We start from the raw sequence: 22,470 nt of genomic DNA, 5'->3' as shown, positions 1-22,470 counted from the left end.
TTTAATAAAGCGTCTCCTCTCACCGTTTTTCTCCGATGAGTCAGTGTGATTAGGGGAGCAGCGCAACAGAACCTCCATGCAGCCTAAAAGTAAAAACATCGCTTATGCAATAATCATCCCACCAATTAATTGGCCTGACTGTAATTATTTGAAGAAGAAACAAAAACATTACTGCAAATGAGTGGTGAGTGAGTCAACAGTGCCCGTGCGGGTTGCAACCACCAATCCAAATTTTACAACTGAGACGACGCTCAACAAAAAACGAAGAGTTTTGACCGGTGTCACGACATTTCGTTTTTTAACAACCCTACTTAACACAGTATATTATTTCGCATTTTGCGCGTTTTCCGGTAGCTATGCATCCTAAGTCCTCCCTCCTGCTGGGAGCCATCAGACCGATGGACTAGCCCTGAGGCTTCTGGGAACAATGAAAGGAATAATAAAGGAAGAAAACAGAATAGAAGAAGGGATGAGGACAAAACATCTCCTTGCCTTATAACTTGTGTTACGCTTAAACAGATGATCTATAATCGACAAGGAAAACTGTTTTGCTGTAAAGTTGGAAAATCTTTCAACTTTGATGTTGACGTGGCTTTAATTGCAGCGAAATAAGGGAGTAAGTAACGTGAGCCTTGATAATAAACTCTCCGGGATGAGTCCATTAGGCGCTGCTTAGCGGCTGTAGCAGGAGTGATTAGTAGAAAGGCAGCCATCCATAGAGGATGACAAATAGCAGCGGAGACAGAGCGTGATTACAAGCGTGGATGAGGCCAGAGACAGTATCAACACGGAGCATGACGGATGGCGCCTGCAGCGGAGCAGTCGGTGCCGCCTCGTAATTAGACCTTCCTGCCATTAGCTGCAACCTTGCTATGTCACAATTAGCCGCCTCAGACGCTAATAGGAATAAGGTACATCATAAGAAATGATCTAGAAATAGTTTCAGTATTTGATATAAAATAGAATCATATATATACTATATTTATATATGTAAATGAATATATATGTAAATGTATATGCAAATAAATAAATATATATAAATATATGTAAATAAATATAGAAAAATGCAAATGAAGAAATATATATAAATATATGTAAATAAATATATATAAATAGATATGCAAATGAAGAAATATATATAAATATATGTAAATAAATATATTTAAAGAATATATATATATATAAATAATATATATAAATATATGTAAATAAATATATGAAAATAGATCTGCAAATGAATAAATATATATAAATATATGTAAATAAATATATAAAAATAAATATGCAAATGAATAAATATATGTAAATAAATATATATAAATAGATATGCAAATGAATAAATATATATAAATATATGTAAATAAATATATTTAAAAAAAATATATATATATATATATCCAAAATTTTTCAAAAAGAAGGAAATCGAAAGAAAATAACAATCCCAACGCACATAGCTACCCGTACGCACACACACACCAAGTCAGTGAGTGACAAGGCCTCATTGCAGGTTTAAATTGAGGCTGTGAGGTGCGTGTGTTGTTCATTAAAGCCGAGTGAATCTCGATTGGTTTTCATTAAGGGGCCTGACCACACCGACGAGATGGTTAATCTAGATAGCGACGCTTGTCCGCTCAAGGCCTCTCTCCCGTCATTTTGGGTTTTTTTCCTCCTCCAATCTCACCCACACATACACGCAAATCGACAACTGTATATTCACACACACACACCTTAAAGTTATTTTCCAACACATACCAAACTAGATTGTTATTTATTAAGCGGAGGTGACAGGTACTGAATAAGTTGTTTTCTAGCACAGTGTGCATGTCCAAGCGTTTTTCCTGCGTAATCTACAGAGCACCGCCAATTTTCTGCACATCCATTCGAACCGTGAGTTTTACCGCACGGAGGTGTCCGCACATTTTTGTTCTTTTGGATCGTGCATGTCCTGTGTGTGTATAGTGCAGGACAATTGCTGTGTGTGTGTGTGTGGTTATGACTTAAGTCTTATTTCCAGGGGCCGTGTCCCGACTAAACAGAACTGACACAGTTCTGCTTGGACCACTTATCTGTCACCGGGAATTAGACGCTAACACATAGCGTGAGAAATGAGCTGGAACACGCACATACGGGCCACACACACACACCTTTTGCAACTCTCTTCCAGACACATGAACCCACATATATAGACACCTGGACCTTGGACCAGCGTGTGGTTTACAGCTACAATGGACGTTTTAGAGCGCCTCATTGTCAGCCCTGAGTGCATGCATGCTACAGAAAGACTGAAGTTCTATTTTTAAAATGTCGTGAGGAAAATATATATTTAAAAAAGGCCAAGTTGAACCAAGAAAGACTTGTCTTTTGATTTTTTCCATGATCCCACAAGCACATACACAGAGGAGCTTTTAGAAAGTGTGTAAGAAGTATGTCTCGGGGCCCAGATGGGATCGCCAATATACGGCGTCTGATCTCGGCGTCTTATTATTCCGGTTCATCCACTCGCTCGCCTCAAGTGGGTCTGGCTGCGCTTTTAGCGGTGCCTCCATCCAATCTTTTGTTAGCTCTGAGAAGCATTCTTGTCATCCCGAGAATTTGAACGTACACGACGCCTTCTACGTGCATGCAGGAAAATTACATCTCGGAAAACCTTGGCTCTTTCCTTCGAGTGGGACTGAACATTTCTCAAAGTTATATAAAATAGATTTTGCGTTTGGCCAAGTGACAACACAAAAACTCACTAAGAACTATAAAAATATTTTACTGAATGAATTTTGATGAATACCTATTAAAATGAATTTAACCTTTAACCTCGTCTATAAGTAATTGGATCTTAATTGGTACGACAACATTAGATCGGATCCTTGTCAGCCGTCACTGCATCGTCGATAAAATTCATCGGCTCCGTCGTTAGTGAATTAATCTTGAAATCAGTCAACTTAGGCCTCGTACGGAACGAAATATACGTCGAGACGGGATTTATGTCCCGAGCGTACAAACATTTCTAATCACAAAGGCAGCATTTTTCTTCGTTTTAGGAACAAGCTCAATTTTTATTGGCTTCAGCGTCACAGATAAACACATCAAGGCGAGTTTGTGTGTGCCAGAGTGCGTATTCCCAAGACCCCGACAGACTATCAAGCATCTATCTATCCTTTGAAACAATCAATATTTATAAATCCCAAAGGACCTGTGGTATCAAGCTATAAACAAGCAATGGAGTAGAGTACGGATAGACCACCAAGCACCCCCACACACACACACACACACACACACAAGCGGCAACACATTGCACATGCAATCAAGATCACTTCGACAAATGAATAGAAAAGCTCCAAGACAGGCGGCGATAGTGAGAATTAGTCAAAAATCTCCTAATCATGTGAATATTGTCATCATTGATTATCACCACAAGTCTGCATTTGATGAACAATTCCAAAATTTTCAAAAAGTTCTTCGCTCTGGATATGATTACTCTTGTGAATTAAGAGTTTGTTTGTTTTTTTTAGCCGGGTAGAAACAATCTAGCCTGTGATGTTTGCAGTCAAATTCTGAGAAGCAAACATTCATGAGGGGGCGGAGCTAATACACATTCTGATGCCAAATTTAAATCTCAAAACTAATTTTAACGCTGCAAACCTCCACTTTAACTAAAAAAAACATAAAAAAAACCAACAAGACATCTTTATGAATGACAAAGTTTTCAAAGCTTACAAACACATTGCGACGCCTCGGCTGGCTTCAATGCCGACCTCGGAGCGAAGAGCGCCGTTTAATACTGAATTTGTTGTGTCATCCGAGCAGGTGGAGGAAACATGGTGTGTAATTAACATGTCATAATCAATGTGGGGGAGTTTGACACCTTGTAATCACTACGGGGAGATTAGCCCTCGTAGCCTCTGGACACACATGCATTTAACACACACACACACACAAACACACACACTGATAGTTCAACATGCCTCCACTCAAACAAATGGTCAAACAGATTGAAAAACGCGTGCTCATGGCTGTTAGGCGGCTCAGGCTCACATATGCGGGAAAACGCACACACCAGCACGCAAAAGAGGGCCCGTTTAATATCATTTACATAATGAGAGAGCAGCCACAGTAATAGCTTTTCCTTTCTCTTATTATCATAATTTCACCCTGGGCGCCAAATGACAGAAAAAGAGACAGCAAAACCAGAACGGGAGAGCAACACGGCAGCCGCCGTGCGTCGTCCTTGCTACCTTGAAACAAGTCAATGTCAAGGCCCACCGAGTCTATTGACTTGCATGTTCAAAGGAAAATATATGTGGAACTTTTTTTTCGGATTGTAAAAATCAAAAAATAAAATTAATTAAAAAAAACAAAAAATACGGGTCATATATCTACATCTCCTGTAATTGTAGACTACAAAAACCACACACGCAGCATAAAATGCGTCATTTTAAAAGGCAGGTGCATGTTTAAAAATCAATATTTAAATGTCTGAAATTGAATTGAAACCCCGAGGGGAGAGGTGGGTCATATTCGAGTGAAATCTAAAGAGTACATCATCCATCCCTTTCATTTTCTCCTCTTTCTTTCTCTTCTTCCTGCCTTTTGTCCGTTCGCTCCATGGCCATCCCTCCTGTTCCTCTTCTGTATTGACAGAGCAGGAATGCATTTTGCTAAAACATTGACTTATGAATCATTGATGTTGCTGTTGAGGTTTCAGTGGCGCGGGGGGCAGCCGGATGTAAATAAGTGAGGACGAGCTATGGTGCATAGCTAGATGATACTTAGCCTGGCCTCTGAAACATTGATGAGATATTTGGTGTGTGTGTGTAATGCGATGGCTATTTAAGAAGGCTAGATATGATAGTTGTTTACAAGTCCAGACAAGACACTTTAGAACTAAGGAGGGGGGTGAACAAAGAATCACGAGGGTTCCCTTCATGATACAAAGTATTGGCGTAGGACAAATGCACTTAGTGAGTGACGGAAAAGGGAGCCGAGTGAAAGATGACAAATTATTGGACTTCTCCAATGGGACAAATGGCAAGGTGGCTTGAGATAATTCATTCCGTGACCTCGTTCAAAACACCCGTATTGCAAATCATCGTTTCCCATTGAAATGAATAGGAATACCATTAATCGGTTCCAGCCTCGGGCACTTGGGGGCAGTATAAAACATACAGACGGGGTGATATTATGAATCCCACAACAGCTCTGTCCAGTGAGGCATGTGGGGGTCATCAGTACGGCACTAATATCAGTCGTTTCGAAGCTAAACAGAGGATAAAGAATATATGACTGCGGGTACTGTTGTTGCTTGACTATTTGTATTCAGTCGCGTTGATTTAAGGGTTAAATCACTGCAGCATAGATGCTAATTAGAGTTTGCATTAAGCTAGCAACCTGAAAAGCTAAGCTCCAAATAATGTGACAAAATAATTCTGTCTAAATGACCCGTCACATGATAAGAGTTATTTCACTATAGTCTATTCCAAAATGGCCATCATGCAAAGTGCAGCGTGCAGACACACTTCCATCCTCATAACCAATCACAGTTGTACACCTTCATTAAAGCATCATTCAGAGCTCTTAGTGCTTGGACCCCTCCTTACCAGCGCCGATCATTTAAGTCCACTATAAACTTAAGTGTGGTCAGAACGGCTGCATTATGCATTCAGCTGGGGTCAGGGCGCACTGACCTGTGTCGGTCTTGACGCTAACCACACATTGTGGAGATGAGACGTATCTGTTGCCCAATGTGTAATGCTTGCACACTGCCTGCTCTGCCCCTCTTTACAATTTAGAATCATATTTACAAATCAGGATGCTCCATGTAGCTTATTCGAAACAGATTGTCGCTTCAGCCTCTCGATTGTTATTTATGCAAAACAAGTGGACTGGCTTTTCACTCTCAGTAAAAAGAATTACAAAAATGTCTTGACTATTCTGCTGTTCTATTACAAGTAGATGATTTTTAAAAAAATATATATATATGTGTATATTTTCTTAAATGATTAAAAAATATATATATTTTTTTTTCTTTTTTTAAACATTTTATTTAAAGCAGTGGCTATATTTCAGAATATTCTGAACTCCCGTTCCCCTGACATCCACATGGCACTTAACCACATCGTGAACCTCCATTATCTTTTAACCACAGAAAATAACAACACCTTAAGTTTAAAGAAACAAAGTCTCTGTAGTCCATTAGCTATTCACCGCAGAGCAGAGCACTTTGGACTGGTGTTTTACTGTTAACCACTGTTTCTAAAACGCATTACCGTACCTCTTACCGCAGTGTGTGTGTTGTGCGTGTGTGTGTGTTACTGCTGGCATGTTGTAGGTCTCCATCGGCAAACATGTAATGCGACACTTTAATGAAAGGAGCAGGAAGGGCCAAGGTGGAAGAGACAAAGATGACGGCACAAGAGAGATGACACGGGAGAACAATATTGAGCCACATGTAAAAAACAAATGTGAAGAAAATGAAGACATGGTAGGATATCAATACCAGTAAACCACGAAAGTCACATCAGAGACTTGAGGAAACAATATCTCAGCTGATGTTACTTAGAGTGACAAAGGGTAAAAGGGGTAGTCGGAAAAAAAAAAAAGGAATGGATTGTACAATAATTAAAGTGGAACTTTGACCGTTGATCGGAAATTGAATTTTCAACAAGTCGTATCAAAGTATCGATAATGACGACACGTAAGTTACATGAACCCAGACCTAAACCCCATCGAAATAGTATGTTTGATGCATTCATCCGTTTAAAATCTCCCGGTTGAAAAGTGTCTAACGGCACACTGGCGAATACACACAGAGAAGCAAATAAGTTCAAGTTCTAAGCAAATGAATACCCGGCGGGAGACGAACAAAGAGAGCAAGTGAAATTGTGAGAGTAAGTCCGACTTGGCGGCGGCAGTACATCTTGATCAACAGATGACTGATCATATCGGCGCCGGCCATCTTTCACCCGCCGCCGTTTGACGACACGACGTGACCCTCGTGTACACGCGTGCGCGTGAATCCATTTCCCCCCCGACGTACCCCCGGGCGAGAGCATCAATAACGTACGGCCTGGCCAGGGGCCTCTGTTTACACACATACTCGCACAGGCACACACTCGTTCTTTCTTTCATTCATTCATTCACACATATGTGCTGAGCATGTGTGCGACTACGCCTCATTCTGACACTCTCGTATTCACGTAGCCGTTCGGCATGCGCACACGCGCACACACACACACACACACACACACACACACACACACACACACACACAATGCCCGTGTGGCCTCGGGCCTGAAGACTACACTATAGCAATCCCCACTCCAGGGCTCCCCAATTCTCCTTCCCCCAGTCTTTAGTGACTAGATGATGGAATATAAGTAAAAAAAATAATAATAAAAAATATTAGGGCTGCTTGATTATGGGGTTTTGTTTATTTTTTTAAATCGTGACTATTCAAATGATCATTTTTTTTGGGGGGGGAACAATTTTTAAACATTTAAAAAAAAAAAATAAGACAAAGAGTAATTATATAGGTTCCTATCCATCCACATAAAATTTATGAGATTTGTTTTTTCAAAATTAAAAAAAACGGTGCAAATATTTCCAAAATATATACAATTATATATGGTTTCCTTTTATAAATAAACAATGCATTCAGGGTTGTTGTTTTTTTACGATGATGCCAATATTTTAATTGTGGAGTGTACTAATAATTGTACTTGAATTTCAATTATTGCACAGCCCTAGTAGGTATCATCTTGAATTTAAGAAAAAAAAACTGGTAAATGCGTTTCACTTTAAATACTGTCAAAAACACACACACATACCCGATAATTATTACCTTTCCGTGCTTCTAGCTCTTGCCGGGCCCACCTGACAGCTTTTCTTAAGTGTGTATATTTCCTTATTTAATTAATTAAAACAATTATCAATGAACTTTAAATTAGACAAGAATAAAATAATCATTCTACTGCTACTCTGTGTGTGTGCGTGTGTACGCATGTGTATTTTAATAATTAGCAGGCAGTAAAGCGACTGTGTTAATTGCATTTAGGATCCTGCCCGGGGAGAGAGGAAGAAGGAGGAGGACAAGGAGGGGGGGGGGGTGTAGATGATCTTATATTTCTCGCTCCCAAAATAGACAATTCCCATGTATTCTTAGATATAAAATGGAGCAAGCGCACACATATCATCGCTGGCACGCACACACACAACACACAGAGGCAGAGACGCCCCGGGAGGATGGCGCTAACCTTAATTAGCCTAACACTGTGGTGAAATTGATTGAAATGCAGAACATCAATTATTAAGTTTAACTGTTTTCATAACCCTACACACATCTTACCTCGTATCAAATGTAGAGGGGAGTGGGGGGGACAACAAAAAATATTAAGCGTGTGAATTTCAAACAATGTCACGAGATTCTTTAAGACGCTAACGAGGTGAGATTGAGACAACAGCACCTCTGGTGGTGGAAGTCCAGAAGTGCACTCTATCTCCGGTCGTGATGTTTATTCCATCATTTGTGGATATTTCCCAAATAAAGAAAGACAAATTGCTTTGACATCGACGTATATTACTATTCGTTTAGCCATCACGATATCAATGGACAACTGCTGTCGTGACCTTTTGAACCCGATTCACTCCCGACCGCACATCCTGTCGCAGGTGAATTAAAAAATGACTTTGAACCCATTCACACATGCTTTTACTGTCTTGCCTCACATTTGACAAAAGGTGATGCGTAAAGTGGTTTTTTTTTTTTTTCTTACTTTTACAATAAACGAATTATATAGCTAACCGGACGCCCACACCGTGCTCATAAAATGTTAACGTTAGCCCAAAATGTCCCCCTTGTCCATTCTGTCCATTTAGTAGCTCAACTGATGTCATCAAGACACCACAGAGGTCTCAGAGTTTCAGAGAGTCCCCCCCCCCCCCAAGTGCACCCTGTTGCATCACTCGCCAGGCTCGCTGTCTCGTCTTTGTCCCAACGCTGCATCACAGCCACGCACTGACTCAATGGAAAAATCATTCCGGACTAATTACATGGTTCAGACTCCTGCATGTCTTCTCTTTTCTCCATCCCCTCCTTTTCTCTTTGCGTTCTCACTTGTTCTCTCATAACGCTCCTGTTACCAGATCATGGTAAGTCTTGCACTAGCGGCCAGCCATAACACAAAAAAACAACAGCGTTTAGAAGGCGCATTGTTATTCGTTTGGGGTCAGACATAGGTTAGAAGGTAGTCTTAATTAGTCGTCATAACTTATACATGATTAACTCTCCTCGGGTCATTCGGCCTCTCAAAAACACACGAACACAGTGTCTGCTTGACAATTAAAACCGAGAGGAGGGTTTCTCCATGAGAATATCCAATGTCTCTTTGGAAAAAAAAAACAAAAAAAAAACAATAAGAACACATACATGCATACAGAAATTGCTCCTTGTCAAGGATAATTAATTTGTATCAATTTTATTACTTTTTCCATATTTCCCAGGGTTCCAACCCAAATCTAAACACTTACATATTCGAATATGTCTGACTGTAATTTACCAACCCGAACTTCCCCATAATTATTGGAAAGCATTTTACATTTGCACAAGATCAGACGATACGGTTACAACAGATCCGATCAATATCCTGACGCCACAGTCGTAAGAGTTAACGTGAGCGTCTACATTAACCAAAAGCATGATTACCACAATGGTATTTGCGATCCATATTACAATTCCAGAAAGTTCTTCTATGTTCAGGATATTGTATTTATTTGTTTGGGAAATGTTTACCGCACTGCAATGTATTGTCCTGGAAGAGGACACTTGGGAGTTGATGATGGGCAAAGAGATTGAACAGCAAGAAAGCAAGCTTCATAATTCCGTGCTAATGGAGTGTGTCTACAACGTTCCTAGGAATTTACAATGTCAAATCACCAGTGAGCTAACCCCAAACCTAAAAACTGAGGAAGACATGCTGTCTCAATTAATCTCACCAATACCAAAATACATTTTAAGTTACTAGTGAAGTATCCCATGTGGCAAACTGGGATAAAAAAAATACTATTTTTTTAATTGCAATATTGTGACATGTAAAAAAAAAAAAAGTCAAATATTGAATAAGGAACTCTAGCCTCAGTCATCTTACTACAATCTTTACTATCATGTTTTTTTAAAGTCAGTAATAAATCCTGTGATGCTTTTTAAAGAAAAAAGTTCAACCATAATAATTTAAGTGACAGTAGCCTACTTATTTACTTCCCTCGAGTTCAGGCTGTTTCTTTAGTGGACTTTTACTACCCTCTTGCGGCCATTAATGCGCACTGCAATCAAAAGGGTTCATGCATTTAAAAATGCATAAATAAACAAGGCTAATAAATGCCACAAATGTGTCTAAATAAAATCCCGTGGTTTCAATTTGTCGAGTGAAAGCTGCTGAACTCCTGATTTGCAATGACACAAATATTTATAAACCTTTAAGTAATATTGGAAGAAAAGCAGCGTGGACAATTCCAATTGATGCATTCAAACTAGGTGTGGTTGGCTGAATTAAAACTTCAAACGTGTCAAACTTACCTTCATCGTTGAACTTGAAAAGATCACAAATGTTGGGCTGTGTGCATGATGGTAGTCCTTCAGAAACATACTTAAATGTCATCTTGTCTGATTCTCTTTGGAGTTTATATGTGAAATGTGCAGCAAGCCAATTTCACCTGATTTAGGTTTTGGCCACGCCCTTTCCTTTTCACCTGTCCACTCACAAACAGCAGGATGTCAAAATAAAAGCAAGCTCAATTATTACCTGCACACGATAATTATAGTTTATATTAAAATGGCTGAAATTTCTCTGAACGATTGGCTGATTAATTTGAATCGATGACTCTCGACTCATTTGACACACGCAACACACAGTTCGATTTGAATCGTTACAGTTTTATTAGTGTACACAGAAGTTGCTCGTTCATAATTGGAACGTGTATGAAGTTCAGTGTTTGAAGAAGACAGACATCCTTGCAGCTTATTTGCTGAACAGGAAATGCTGTTTGGAAAAGCAGAGAAGGGTGGAGGGAAGGGGTTGAATCAAAGAAATAGCATTTAAAGAAAAACAAAATAACTATACAATAACACCACTAGTGCCATGAAGCAACTTTCCCCTGCAGAGTAGTTTTGTCAAGAAAAAAAAGAGAGGCTCGTTTGGAAATCCACATTTGTCCTTCACAGAAGAAAGAAAACATTGTGATTGGTAAGCCTCAGCTCATGCTCCATTTGCAAAACCTTTTTTTTTTTTTTTCGGGAAGTGAAAAAAGCCAACTGCAGCGTAAGGTGGCACTCATTTTAAAGAAGAAGAAGAAAAGAAAAAAAAACACAAAAGGCTTGCTGGAACCTGGCAGTATGCACACAATGGTAAGAATCGAATCAACAAGGGGGGGAAACAACTACTATACTGTATGTTTTGAAAATACTTCTGAGAATACCATCTGAACAATCTGATGTCAATGCATAGAAACAAAAATACTGCATGTGTCACCGATACAACAACCTTAAAGACAAAAAAAAAACATTTTCTTTCTATCATGTACTGACCTTGGCATTGAGAAGTCCAGTAAAGTATTCTCTAAAAAAAATAATAATAAAAAGACATGGAACATAGATATAGAGCGATAAACATAAATGCCACGGGGCTGGTTCCGTTTATGTACAAGTGATTTCAATGGATCCATACAAAGGGGAAATGAATCAAATAAAAATAAAAAAAGGCCGCCCTAAGTGAAATTCATTCACTCAACTCGGACCGCGTGGACATCGCCGTCTGCGTTCACACGCATAATTTAGGAAATGTGTCGGTCCGTCGTCGGAAGTAAACAATGAATGTGACACCGGGATGGAGCGAGACAAACACAAATATTTACATGTCCCGCCGGTCATGTGTTTTTGTGCTCTATGTTGGGCCACGCGCGAGCAACACATCGAGAGAGAAAACAAAAACAAAAAAACAACACATTGCGAACCGGAATGTTGCTCATATATTTTTGATGGAAAAGACACGACTGGAATTCTGTATTGCGCAACTGCTGGTTTACACCCATGAAAACTAAACAACAAATTAAAAAAAAAAAGGTAATATCTCATCTTTAAAGGGGTTTCAATTTTTCGGGAAGGTGAATGATTGATTTTTAGGATTTCAGAATCAAGCAACTTGTACAAACTTGCATTTAGTCTTTGGGACAGCATAGGAAATTTGCCGTAATGGTCCGAGTGGTAACCACCTTTTTTTTTTTTTTTCCAAGAAGGGGGTGGGTTATAATTTATAGATTGTAAATTTATGTAGAAAAGTAATTTCAATTTCATCTCATTTTCATGAAAAGTAGAGAAAAATACAAAGTTGATATTCGGGACAATCATCATGTTAGCTCATTTCCGATGGGCAAAAAATTTCAACATATTCATTTGTATATATAAATTTATAGATTTTTTTTGACTCACCAATACAAAATAAAGAAATAAACCACAAATAACTGTGCAGCATAATTGCTTGGTTTAATACTTAAAGCTTAAATAAAGTTTAGTCGCAAAACGTTTGATTCTAAATTGTTCTACCAGCTTGTAAGCGAGGACGAGAATGAGCGCCTACTCCATAATAAGCCAATTCAGACATTATAAATGACTTTTTTTTTATTTTTTTTTAATAGTGACCATTCCAAAAATATTCTATTGGGGTTTTTTCAACATTCCTATCTGTACAATTTAAAAGCATTTTTCGTTCTATTTTACATCAAAGGCAACTTTTTTTTTGGAGTAAGAATAAGGGGTGCATAATTTGGGGCAGTGCAATTCTTTTGATGTCGAGGCCATTTTTCCAAAAATTCCACATTGTAGGATTCTTTTTATCAAAGCATTGTTGATAAACGGAGGAAGGGGGGGGGGGGGGGGCAAACCATGCATCAATTCAAGCATAACAATTGAGAGATTAGCATAATGCATACAAGTATTTGTGACTGTTTAACACAAGGGGGGCGCCAGACTCTCTTCCTGCACATGAATTTACACTACATTCCAGCACAACTCCTTTTGTCATATATAAAAGAAGATAATGGAATGGCATAGAACAGAGAAAGGAAGCGAGGGGAAGAGTGTGTCGACTTGTGCTGGTGCGTGCGCTTATCCACCCTGGAGGGAACACCCGCTTTTAAATTGAAATTCTTCCAGATTGAGCACTCGGATGTAGTTGAGTGACAGCTAGAGTGAGTGTGTGTGTGTGTGTGTGTGTGTCAGGATTGGACACGACAAGCGTTATTAATGACAAGGTGAACCTTTGCAATCACCCATTCTGTGTGTGTGTGTGTGTTCCTGACCAAGAAACAGAACCCTACTTTGGTCACTGAAACCAAGAAAGGATATTTGAAGATGAATTCCAGAGAGTGGCAGTAGGACTGCGAGTCAACTGTGTGTAAACGAAAACTCTTGACACCGAATCCAGCTTGTGGCGTGGCAGCGAGGCAGTGGAGAGGCAAAGGTGACCTGACGAAGGAGCGAGCGAGCGAGCGCCACAGACTCACGAATTCCCCGCCGGCCGGCCGGCCCGTTTGTTGTCTTGAGTTGGAGTCCGGTTCAGTTCAGCACCTCAGTCAAATACCTGAAAGGTGAATGGGGATGCCACTCTTGTCGTTTGGGATATGCAGAGTGACTTCAGTTTTTAGGTCCATGGTGATAGGAATGTCAGCCTGAGGTTGATCGGTCAAAGGTCATAGTCAGGCTCGATGTGATGTTTACATTCCGCTCCTGTTCTCGAAGGTCCTTTCGATGCATTTCCGTCTCTAAGATGCTGGTCGAATGTTGTGTCATGTCAAGTTTCTTCAGCAGCAGTCAAGACGTCGTTTAGGACATACTGGAGCATCGCACAGAGGGGGAACCCATTTGGGTCAACACCTTGTCCAACCACTGGAGGGGGCCATTGAGATGCAATTCGATCCAACAGGGAGTGCTGGTGACTGTCTGACGTCTGAAGGGGGAGAAGATTTTGAAAAGATTGATTTTGTGCACAATGCCCAAAGCGAAGCACATACCTATATTCGGCGCCCCATCCTTTAACGAAGCTCATCCTGATGGTGCACATCCTGGTCAGCTGGTAGACGGCCTCGAAGCCCTGATTGACGGACTGTGCCAGCAGAGCGGCAAACTCCTGGTTGTTAAAAATCTTCAGATTACAGCCTGGAAGTAAAAGATGTTTGGGATTAGACTATCTGATTTGCATTTATAGAAAAGTTTTTTTATTTTTTCCTCTGATGAAAATATCGTATCTCCACGTGACGCTTGCTCTTGTTTGCCTTCTACCCAAACGTGCGGCGCCGAATGACAGCATTGACGCTGCTGCTGCTTTCGCCAAGAATGAAATGTTCTAAATTGCACGGATACATATTAGTCAGCGCGTGTGGGTGAGAGTCTGAGGGAAAAACAAGTCACGTTGCATGGGGAGCATCGGTTGCTCTTCCTTGAAGGCTTTATTTTTCCAACAAGTACTCAAAGGGAGATCAGAATGTAATTACAATACCGCAATGTTTTTTTTTTGTTTTTTTTATTCATCTTAAATTCGGCTGCAGCATGCTTACTATTACTAAGCCCTGTCTTTTGCTTATGTAATTGATGTGAAAACTTTGAGAAGCATCCGTATAACGAAAATAGGGGAAAATAGTGTCGAGGAGGAAACACCTGGCGGTATCTTGCAGACTGTGGCGGGGTGCCACCCGTATCGCTGGTTACAGTTGGGACTCTGGACAAAAATGGCACTGTCGCTGAGGCACTCAGCAAACACCTCTCCTCCGATGTAATACAACCTCACGCCGCGACCTGAAATTGATTTATGATGATAAACGCGCACGAGAAATATTTGTAGTACGGGTACAGGTAGCCAAGGATAAAAATAAATACCTATATGCCTCCTTGTCATTTCAACAGTTGCGTTCCTGTTGACGTTGCTGAGCAGTCCGAGGCAAAAGCGTTCGGAGTTGGAGGGGTCGGTGAAGCCGTCCACGGTGAGGGAAGGTTGCGAAGCGTGGAAGGTTTCTCCGACGCGCTGGTTGAGTTCATAGTAAGCGATGGAGCACCAGAAAGCCGGTTCGCTGTAGGTGACCGGCTGAAGGTCTGTTGGGAAACATTTGGCCGTTATGACGCAATCATTGCAGCAGGTAATTCTTAATATAATAATAAAGGGCAACTCGAGCAGATTTACCCAGGCTGTGGCTGACAGGTGACAAAGTGTTGGGTGAAAGTTCTGCTGGTGAGCCTAGCAAAAAAAAAAAAAAAAAAACAGAGCCACAAATTTCAATTTTCAAAACAAACAGACTTTTTTTAAAATTTGTAAACACCAGACTAGCTTACCTGATTCCATACTTTGATTCATTTGCTGGTCACTAGCCTCGCCATCTTCACTAATGTAGCCGGGCGGGGGAGTCTCTGTAAAAGCGCAAAGAAAAAAATATCAAGCTGTTAATATTCTGATTTTGATCCGCATCACTGGCTTGCTGGTGCGCCATATTGGATGGAGCGAAGCTTGCGATGCTTACGGACCTGGTATGTAGTTATTAGGAGGATCTATGCCTGCTGGGAAATTGGTGTTTTCAGGGATGGAGTTTGTAAAGTCATCAAGAGGTGGAAGCTCCGTCAGAATCTCTGTATGGCGGGGCACCAAAACTGGGGGTAGCACTGTAGAAATAAGAGACAAGGTTGTTGTGTTTTTTTTTTCCCGTGCAAACGTAGATAATTTTTTATGGCAGCTTGACGATGGGCGCTATCCTATATTCAAACCCGACACCAAAGAGATCATTACCCGGCGTCTCCACCCTCTGGTAATGATAAGGGTTGACGCACACTTCGTCCTTCTTGAGGTTGAAAGCGTACTGGCAGTTGTCGACGGCCCGCAGCTCATGATGGCTGTGAAGGTCGGGCCACCTCCACAGGCGACAATAGATGACGTGCGGCAAGCCCTTGCGATGAGACACTTGAAGACGTCCATCCAACGACCTGAAAGCAGAGACGGAGCCTTGAACGGAAAACATTTTTTTTAGGCTAAAACGAGGATTCAGCTATTTTAACTGAAAGTTGGTTGGCCTCGAAGCACTTTTCCCGTCCGCCCGCCCGCCCAATGATGCACAATTTGTAGACATGCGAGTGTGGTCACCTGTTGTGGTCAGGGTATCCGTACATGCCTGAAGAGTCCCACTGCTCTATCATGTGGCCTGACCCTAGACCCCATAGATCTGAGCAATTGCTATAAACACACACATACATGCATGCACACACAGACACACACACGCACGCACACACACATACAAGACATGAGCAAAAAAAATGACAAAAATAAAAGTAAACAGACAGTAAACGTGTGATGTCACATTCCAAATAAGTAAGATGGAATTACAAACAGATACATCAACAATTGGTCTCTTATCTTTGTCTGCTTCAAGCAAAGCATTTATTTTTTATTTTTTTTATTTTAGAAATAAGTCTAGCGTGCAAACTATTTTAGACAAAAGTCAAATGTCATCCCTTCAAAGCAAACATGACAGTCCATAAAGTCACATTTCTTGTTTGGACATAAACCACCTTAGCTTTTTTTTTTTTTTTGTCCACAAAACTATATAACATTGTGATGGGAAAATGAAGCTTCAAATATGCTTCATGAACCACTTGTATTTTGACTCCTCTCGATGGCACTGTTGCTTGAAATAAAGAGGCAAGTTGAGATTCCTCTGCTTTATTTGAAGCTTAGTTTCCCCACCGCTGCTATAAGATTACCAATATATGACATGGGGGGAAAAAAAAAAAGAAAAAATGCAAATGACTGTTCAAAATGTCAATAGTAAGACCACATTGAAGACTTGAAACAACATAAGACAATTAGTGTAAAAATGCTGAATATGGCTTATGAGTGACGCAACGCACGCACGCTGACACTCCTTTCCACCATCCTTTTTTTTTTTTTGCATGCAAAGCAATGAAACGTGTACTGTACTACCAATCGTAATGATCCCGCCCACGCGTGTGATCTTCCGCACGCTTCCTCCGTTACATGTTGGAGTTCTAACACCTATTTCCAGCTGACAACACACTACACACGCCTCCCCCCCACATCTGAAAGTTGTCTGTGGTGAGATGAATCACAAAATTTCAAAAACAATACGTAGCAAAAGTACACAAAACAGGAATCTGAGAATACCAAAGCGCTCTCTTGTGGTCGTTTTTCATAATGCCCATTGCAATACTTTTAGGAGGGCACTTCTCCAGACATTAGAAAACGAACAATGTCAACAATAGAAGCTCGGTTTCACGTGCGAGGTTTTGGTTTCCTTCACCCCCGGTTTCACTTCTGCTACAAGGTTAACCTGTGCGACCTAAATGAAGAAGTGGGCTTTCCGTTGCGCAACTTTTATGTCCTGCAAGTCTGTGGTATTGGGACATGTTTTTAACTCCACGTTACGTGTGCTGTGCGGTCAGTCGGGCTTGTTTATGAGTTCCTTCGAGCGGACCCACAAAGTAGAAAAAGTTGAGAAAAGAAATGTGACAAAGTTTGCATGTGTGCGCCATCTCACCTGGGTATGGTGACACACTTTGTGTTGATGTTCTGCGTGCTGATGGCTTTTTCCAGCTCATCCAGCTGCCCCGTCTTCTTCAGCTTCTTCACCAGGCTCTTGACGGCTTTTTCGCACCATTTCTCCTCCTGCCCGCCTCCGTTCTGCTCCCCTACTCCCCCGATGCCGCCTCCCGCTCCTCCGCCTCCCGCCGGAGTCTTCTTCCAACCCAGCAGCCGCTTCACCACCGGGGGAGTGAAGGGTAGTATGGAGGACATGTTGTGTGTACGTTGTGTACGTGAATGTTTTGAGTTAGCCTCTTAATCTGATGTCAAGGGATCCAGGGAGGGGAGGGGGGGGGAGGGATGTAAAGCTGTTAGGCTGTATTGCTAAAATCCTTCAGGAAATAAAAAGGACAAAAAGAGAATATGCATGTGGATTTTGTCCCGTCCAATTTTAAGTCATTCGTTTTGAGGGGGAAAAAAAAAAAAAAAAAAACCTGGACAATATTTCAATTGGAAAATTTTCGATGGAATGTGCAAATGCTGGTGGGAGCAGAAAGCGGAGTATCCAATAATCCTAAAATACACAAGGGGACAAAGATGTGCAAATGTTAAGAAAAGAAAAAAAATAGCAGTGATGAGAAACACTCATGAAGGCTGTTGTCACAATTTATGTGCACAAGCCAGTTGCTTTGTTGAAATAATTGTGTCAACATAGGGTAGCTTTCGGTTACTAGGTCAGCCTTAAAACCTAATCCATCTTAACAGAGGTGACAAATCTTCTACGTTGATGCTGATACTAATCAAACGCTAATCCCATACAAAAGTACCGATCCCATTATCAAAACCAGAGTTAACCTTCTCTCGCTGAGCAGTGTCAAACCGCATTAAAACCTGCAGGGTCAAACATGGTGCCTCGCTTGGCTTTAGAGAAAACGTGTTCAGATTTTTTTTTTTTTTCCGACATACTATGAACGAGCGGTAGCGACAATTTGATGTGCAAACTCCAAAGGGTTTCTTCTCAAATCTCTGTCAGCAATACTGGCATGTTTACTTCAGAAATCCATTCAGAGAGACACTGTTGAAAAGAGACAGGAATATATTTTTGTTTTGTTTTTCAAAGTATTGACGTGCTCTACGACCTTCACGTGTAACCTCATCTGATCAATTCCCCTGCAAGGCAGTGAGAGTACGCTGATCAACGAAATAAATGAGATCAATGTTTATTTTACAGAAAAAAAAAACCATACTGGATCATCGAGGCTTCAAATTCAAAGAAAAACTTAGAAGAGGAAGGAGGGGATCATCACTTCTGAGTTCCTTTTGAGATTTTGCTTGAATGGTTTAAACCTTAAAGTGCTAATAAGTACGACAGATCAATTCAACACTTTATTCGCATTAATATCGAAGTCTTATGATTCTCAATAATAATGACTCATCGGGGATGACTGAACGCCAAAACAAAGAGACAAAAGAAAAAGAAAAACGCCAATCGGTTGCAGAATGAGCATATTGGAGGAGTATGTTTGCAAGGCACAACAAAAAACCTCGAACCGTGTTGATACGGCTGGCTCGAACGTCAGAATGAAATGCTAATCGCGACTAGCAGGGCCTTGTGGATAAGATAAGCGGCCGTATTTTGTCTGTAACATCAAATCTCACTCTCTGTAACCACCCACAATATAAACACACATGCACAAAAAACACACATGCACTCAACACGGTTCGAAGAATAAGCTAATAAGCTTCGTTGCAATCGAGTCAGTCTAGACTTTGAGAAACAACGAAAAAAATCATCATAGCAATTTTTGATATAATTACCAAGTGTGAAATGCATTGAAGTTTCTTTGTCTTGCTTGTAATTACTGTTACTCCTTCTCCTCCTCCCTTCGGCTTCAAAAGCGAGTGCGAAAAAAAAAATCGCTAGCAAGCTTGCTACTTTGTCCGGTAGACAAATAATCAGGTCTGCTGTATGTTTTTTTTTTTGTCCCTTGCAAATTTAACATTATGAACTGTTTTAGAACATACTTACCGACTAAGTAAGTGGAAGATAGTCCGGAGGTCACTTAGGTACCTGTCAATATATTCAGCTTTTTCATTTTAAATCGGTCCAGCGAGTCCTTAAAGTGGAAATACAATCGCCGAGCCACCGGAATGACGGCCCCTCATTCAAAGCTCAACCAAACTGTATTGCTCGTATCCACACTAACTTAACCATATAGCCCCGCCTTTGCTCTCTTTTTATTGGCTGGATTCATTGGTTCAGGCAAGGACCCTGTTGCCAGATACGTTTTTATTGGTTGGTGTTAATGTCAGTTCTGTACTATTGTGACGTATGCGTGGATCGGTGATGTTTACAGTTTACTTTAATTGCCCTATTATTATTATGATTTTTTTTATGATTATGATTATTATTATTATTATTCACACTTGGCATTATTATTATTATTATTATCATTATTATTGTCTTTGTTATTATTATTATTATTGTTATTATGATGATTATTATTATTATTATTACTTTTTTGACATTAAAACAGAAGGTTGATGTCAGTGTGAGTCTTTTCATAGGTAGTTTAGTGGCATCATGCAAATACAGTCTTACACTGACAGCACCTGCATGCAAATCCTTTGTTCAAAGAAAAAAACCAGGTTGTTTGAGCAGCTTCCTGGGTTTAAATTACTTGGAATTTCATCTTAATATAGATGTTACGTGTTGGGCCAAGAAAATGCGCATGCTCAGTGCTTTCTCTATCTCACCTGAGACTTGTTGCTCAGAAGCGGTAGATGCCAAGCAGGGTTTCTTTCTTTGATAGTTTTACATCGCCATCGACATCAGTGATGCTTAACCAGCCGGGAATAATAACAACTATCAAGATGGATTCTTTACCTCACTGAGCCTCAGTCAATTGAACCTGTTTTAGAATTTTGTTGTTTTGTAAGTATTGCCTTCCCTCTTTCCCCTGATAATTTCATGGAATTTATATATGTATATGAGAAATTAAATGTATTTTGTCTTTTAGATTAAATGCTGTAATTTCTCATTTTTACACCAGGACATTAATGCCGTTGACAAAAAGGAAAATATATTTTACTGAATGCAAACTGAGGTCACACTTACCTTCACTAACAGTGGGGCAAAGCCAAAATATCTTTAAAAATTGTAAAATATATATTGTATGTCCTCCAGGTAGGTAAAGAATGATGCTCTGAGTTAATAAATCTCGCTGGGCCATCACCACGGTAACAACAACTCAAGAGGATTGACTGCAGTGCAAGATATAAACACACAGTATGCGACTGCAGGGATATAAATTCATTCAGTTATTTGAGGCTACTTTGTTCATCTTTCCATCCATCAACTAAATAAAGATTTCTATTTGCTTTGTGTACAGGCCTGTGCCCAATTTCACCACATGCAATGGGCAAATGCTGCAAGTGCAACGGGAGGCTGCTTTGCATGTGCCTGCTGCCTTGCATGATGACCGGCCACCTTTTGATTTATATCCTGGTGACCATTTTCGTCACCATCTCTTACACTCCCCCGAAAATAACCGTCCACTACATCGCTCCGGGGATTTCGGCAAATTCCGGGGCCTTGGCCTCTTATCCGCTCAGCCCCTTCTGGAAGCTTCAACTTGAGCACAGCGCACTATGGAATCAGTTGCAGCACTCCTTGGACCGTCACTACAATCCGATACTTCGAGGAAATACGACCGGCACATCGAAGGAGCCCAGAGCAAAAGATTCATCTCAGGATGAATGCTTCTCTGCTTGTGTGTCACGCAAGTGTTCAGACTCACATCTATATGATGTCGACAAAATACCGGTGCAATTGAGAACATTTGTCAAGTCAATGCATTGCAGGAGTTACCCGATCCTCATCAATCAACCCACCATATGCAAAAGGAACGGTACCAAATCAGGTTTTCGTTATCCAATGCTTCTCATAGCAATCAAATCTCAAGTGGGGAACTTTGAAAACAGACAAGCCATCCGTGAAACCTGGGGGCGCAGCGGTTTTGTGACGGGGGACTTCAAGAAGAAAGGCGGATTTGTCCGTACTGTGTTTTTGCTCGGCAGGCAGGACTCCAGTACAGGACCTCACCCGGATTTGAAAAACTTCCTGGACCTAGAGAATCGAAACTACGCTGACATCCTTCAATGGGATTTTCAGGATTCTTTCTTCAACCTGACCCTGAAGGACTTGCTGTTTTGGAAGTGGCTCCAGAAGTACTGCCCCACAGCTGTGTTCATCTTCAAGGGTGACGATGACGTCTTCGTCCGAACCGGCGCCCTCCTCGATTACTTAAACCAGCAGTGGGAGGAACACAAACGACGTCTAGCCGTCAGAAATGAAACACGCATGGATTTGTTTGTCGGGGATGTCATTCATAACGCAGCGCCAAACCGAGATCCATCGACGAAATACTACATCCCGGAAAGTTTCTATAAAGGAGCCTACCCGACGTATGCCGGAGGAGGCGGCGTGGTGTATTCTCGCTCACTTGCGTTACGATTAAAAGAGGTGTCCCGGAGGGTTTGCCTTTTCCCAATTGATGATGTTTACCTGGGAATGTGCCTGGAAAAACTCGGGCTGTCTCCGAGTCATCACCTGGGTTTTTTAACATTTGACCTCCCGGAGATAGACAGGGAGAATCCCTGCGCGTATAAATCTGTGCTGCTTGTTCACAGGCGGAATCCCAAGGAGATGTTGACATTATGGCACAAATTGCAGAATCTGAAGAGTCGATGTTGACGTTTCACATCTTAAACAGCCTTACAAGGACGATATTAATATTTATTAATTTTACTGACTGACTTTTCGTACTTGTAGTGAAATATTACATCATCAGCTTTCACCTCAATTGAAGCAAAATATGTGACACTAATGATCATTTCACAATGTCCTGAG

At 40.8% G+C, this 22,470-nt stretch overlaps 3 protein-coding genes across 8 annotated transcripts in view; 1 reads left to right on the top strand and 2 right to left on the bottom strand.

Moving 5' to 3' along the window:
• Nucleotides 1-10,751, bottom strand: part of skor2 (SKI family transcriptional corepressor 2) — a 49,064-nt gene extending 38,313 nt beyond the window's left edge. For 2 of the 5 annotated variants that reach the window (XM_085926991.1, XM_085926988.1), the window contains exons 1-2: nt 10,565-10,751; nt 24-83 (exon numbers count right to left, since the gene is read on the bottom strand). Coding sequence is in view for 2 of the 5 variants with exons in the window: in XM_085926988.1 (XP_085783114.1) it covers nt 24-83; nt 10,565-10,633 (129 nt within the window). In the remaining 3 variants the exon portion in view is untranslated. The remainder of the gene's footprint in view (nt 1-23; nt 84-10,564) is intronic. The other 3 variants (XM_085926989.1, XM_085926990.1, XM_085926993.1) reach the window with 2 other exon arrangements.
• A 149-nt stretch (nt 10,752-10,900) lies between these two features.
• smad2 (SMAD family member 2) lies at nt 10,901-19,764 on the bottom strand. Of its 2 annotated transcripts, none has more exons than XM_085925667.1 (11): nt 19,588-19,764; nt 17,575-18,132; nt 16,164-16,253; nt 15,813-16,006; nt 15,554-15,688; nt 15,365-15,439; nt 15,216-15,269; nt 14,915-15,127; nt 14,696-14,833; nt 14,053-14,197; nt 10,901-13,988 (listed from the first exon to the last, which is right to left on the bottom strand). In XM_085925667.1, exons 2-11 carry the CDS (start codon nt 17,829-17,831, stop codon nt 13,865-13,867), a joined length of 1,425 nt encoding a protein of 474 aa, XP_085781793.1. In that variant the 5' UTR covers nt 17,832-18,132; nt 19,588-19,764; the 3' UTR covers nt 10,901-13,864. The 2 variants fall into 2 exon arrangements, with proteins under 2 accessions (XP_085781793.1, XP_085781795.1); XM_085925669.1 differs by lacking the exon at nt 19,588-19,764 and adding an exon at nt 19,377-19,578.
• Nucleotides 19,765-20,976: 1,212 nt separating this feature from the next.
• LOC147048300 (N-acetyllactosaminide beta-1,3-N-acetylglucosaminyltransferase 2) lies at nt 20,977-22,314 on the top strand. Its single transcript, XM_085926412.1, has one exon. It carries the CDS (start codon nt 20,977-20,979, stop codon nt 22,312-22,314), a length of 1,338 nt encoding a protein of 445 aa, XP_085782538.1.
• The last annotated feature ends 156 nt before the right edge of the window (nt 22,315-22,470 follow it).

Source organism: Syngnathus leptorhynchus, chromosome 12 (genome assembly GCF_054491065.1).
Source record: "Syngnathus leptorhynchus isolate UIUO chromosome 12, UIUO_Slep, whole genome shotgun sequence".
NCBI lineage: Eukaryota > Metazoa > Chordata > Actinopteri > Syngnathiformes > Syngnathidae > Syngnathus > Syngnathus leptorhynchus.
This window is presented reverse-complemented; position numbering and strand designations above follow the sequence as displayed.

Excerpts from the sequence above, each read along its gene's own strand:
- smad2 (XM_085925667.1), bottom strand. The coding sequence starts at position 17,831 with ATGTCCTCCATACTACCCTTCACTCCCCCGGTGGTGAAGCGGCTGCTG. Across the intron at positions 15,270-15,364 it reads GAATCAAAGTATGGAATCAG|GCTCACCAGCAGAACTTTCA; the intron begins GTAAGCTAGTCT and ends TTTTTTTGCTAG. Across the intron at positions 14,834-14,914 it reads AATGACAAGGAGGCATATAG|GTCGCGGCGTGAGGTTGTAT; the intron begins GTATTTATTTTT and ends AATCAATTTCAG.
- LOC147048300 (XM_085926412.1), top strand. The coding sequence starts at position 20,977 with ATGGGCAAATGCTGCAAGTGCAACGGGAGGCTGCTTTGCATGTGCCTG.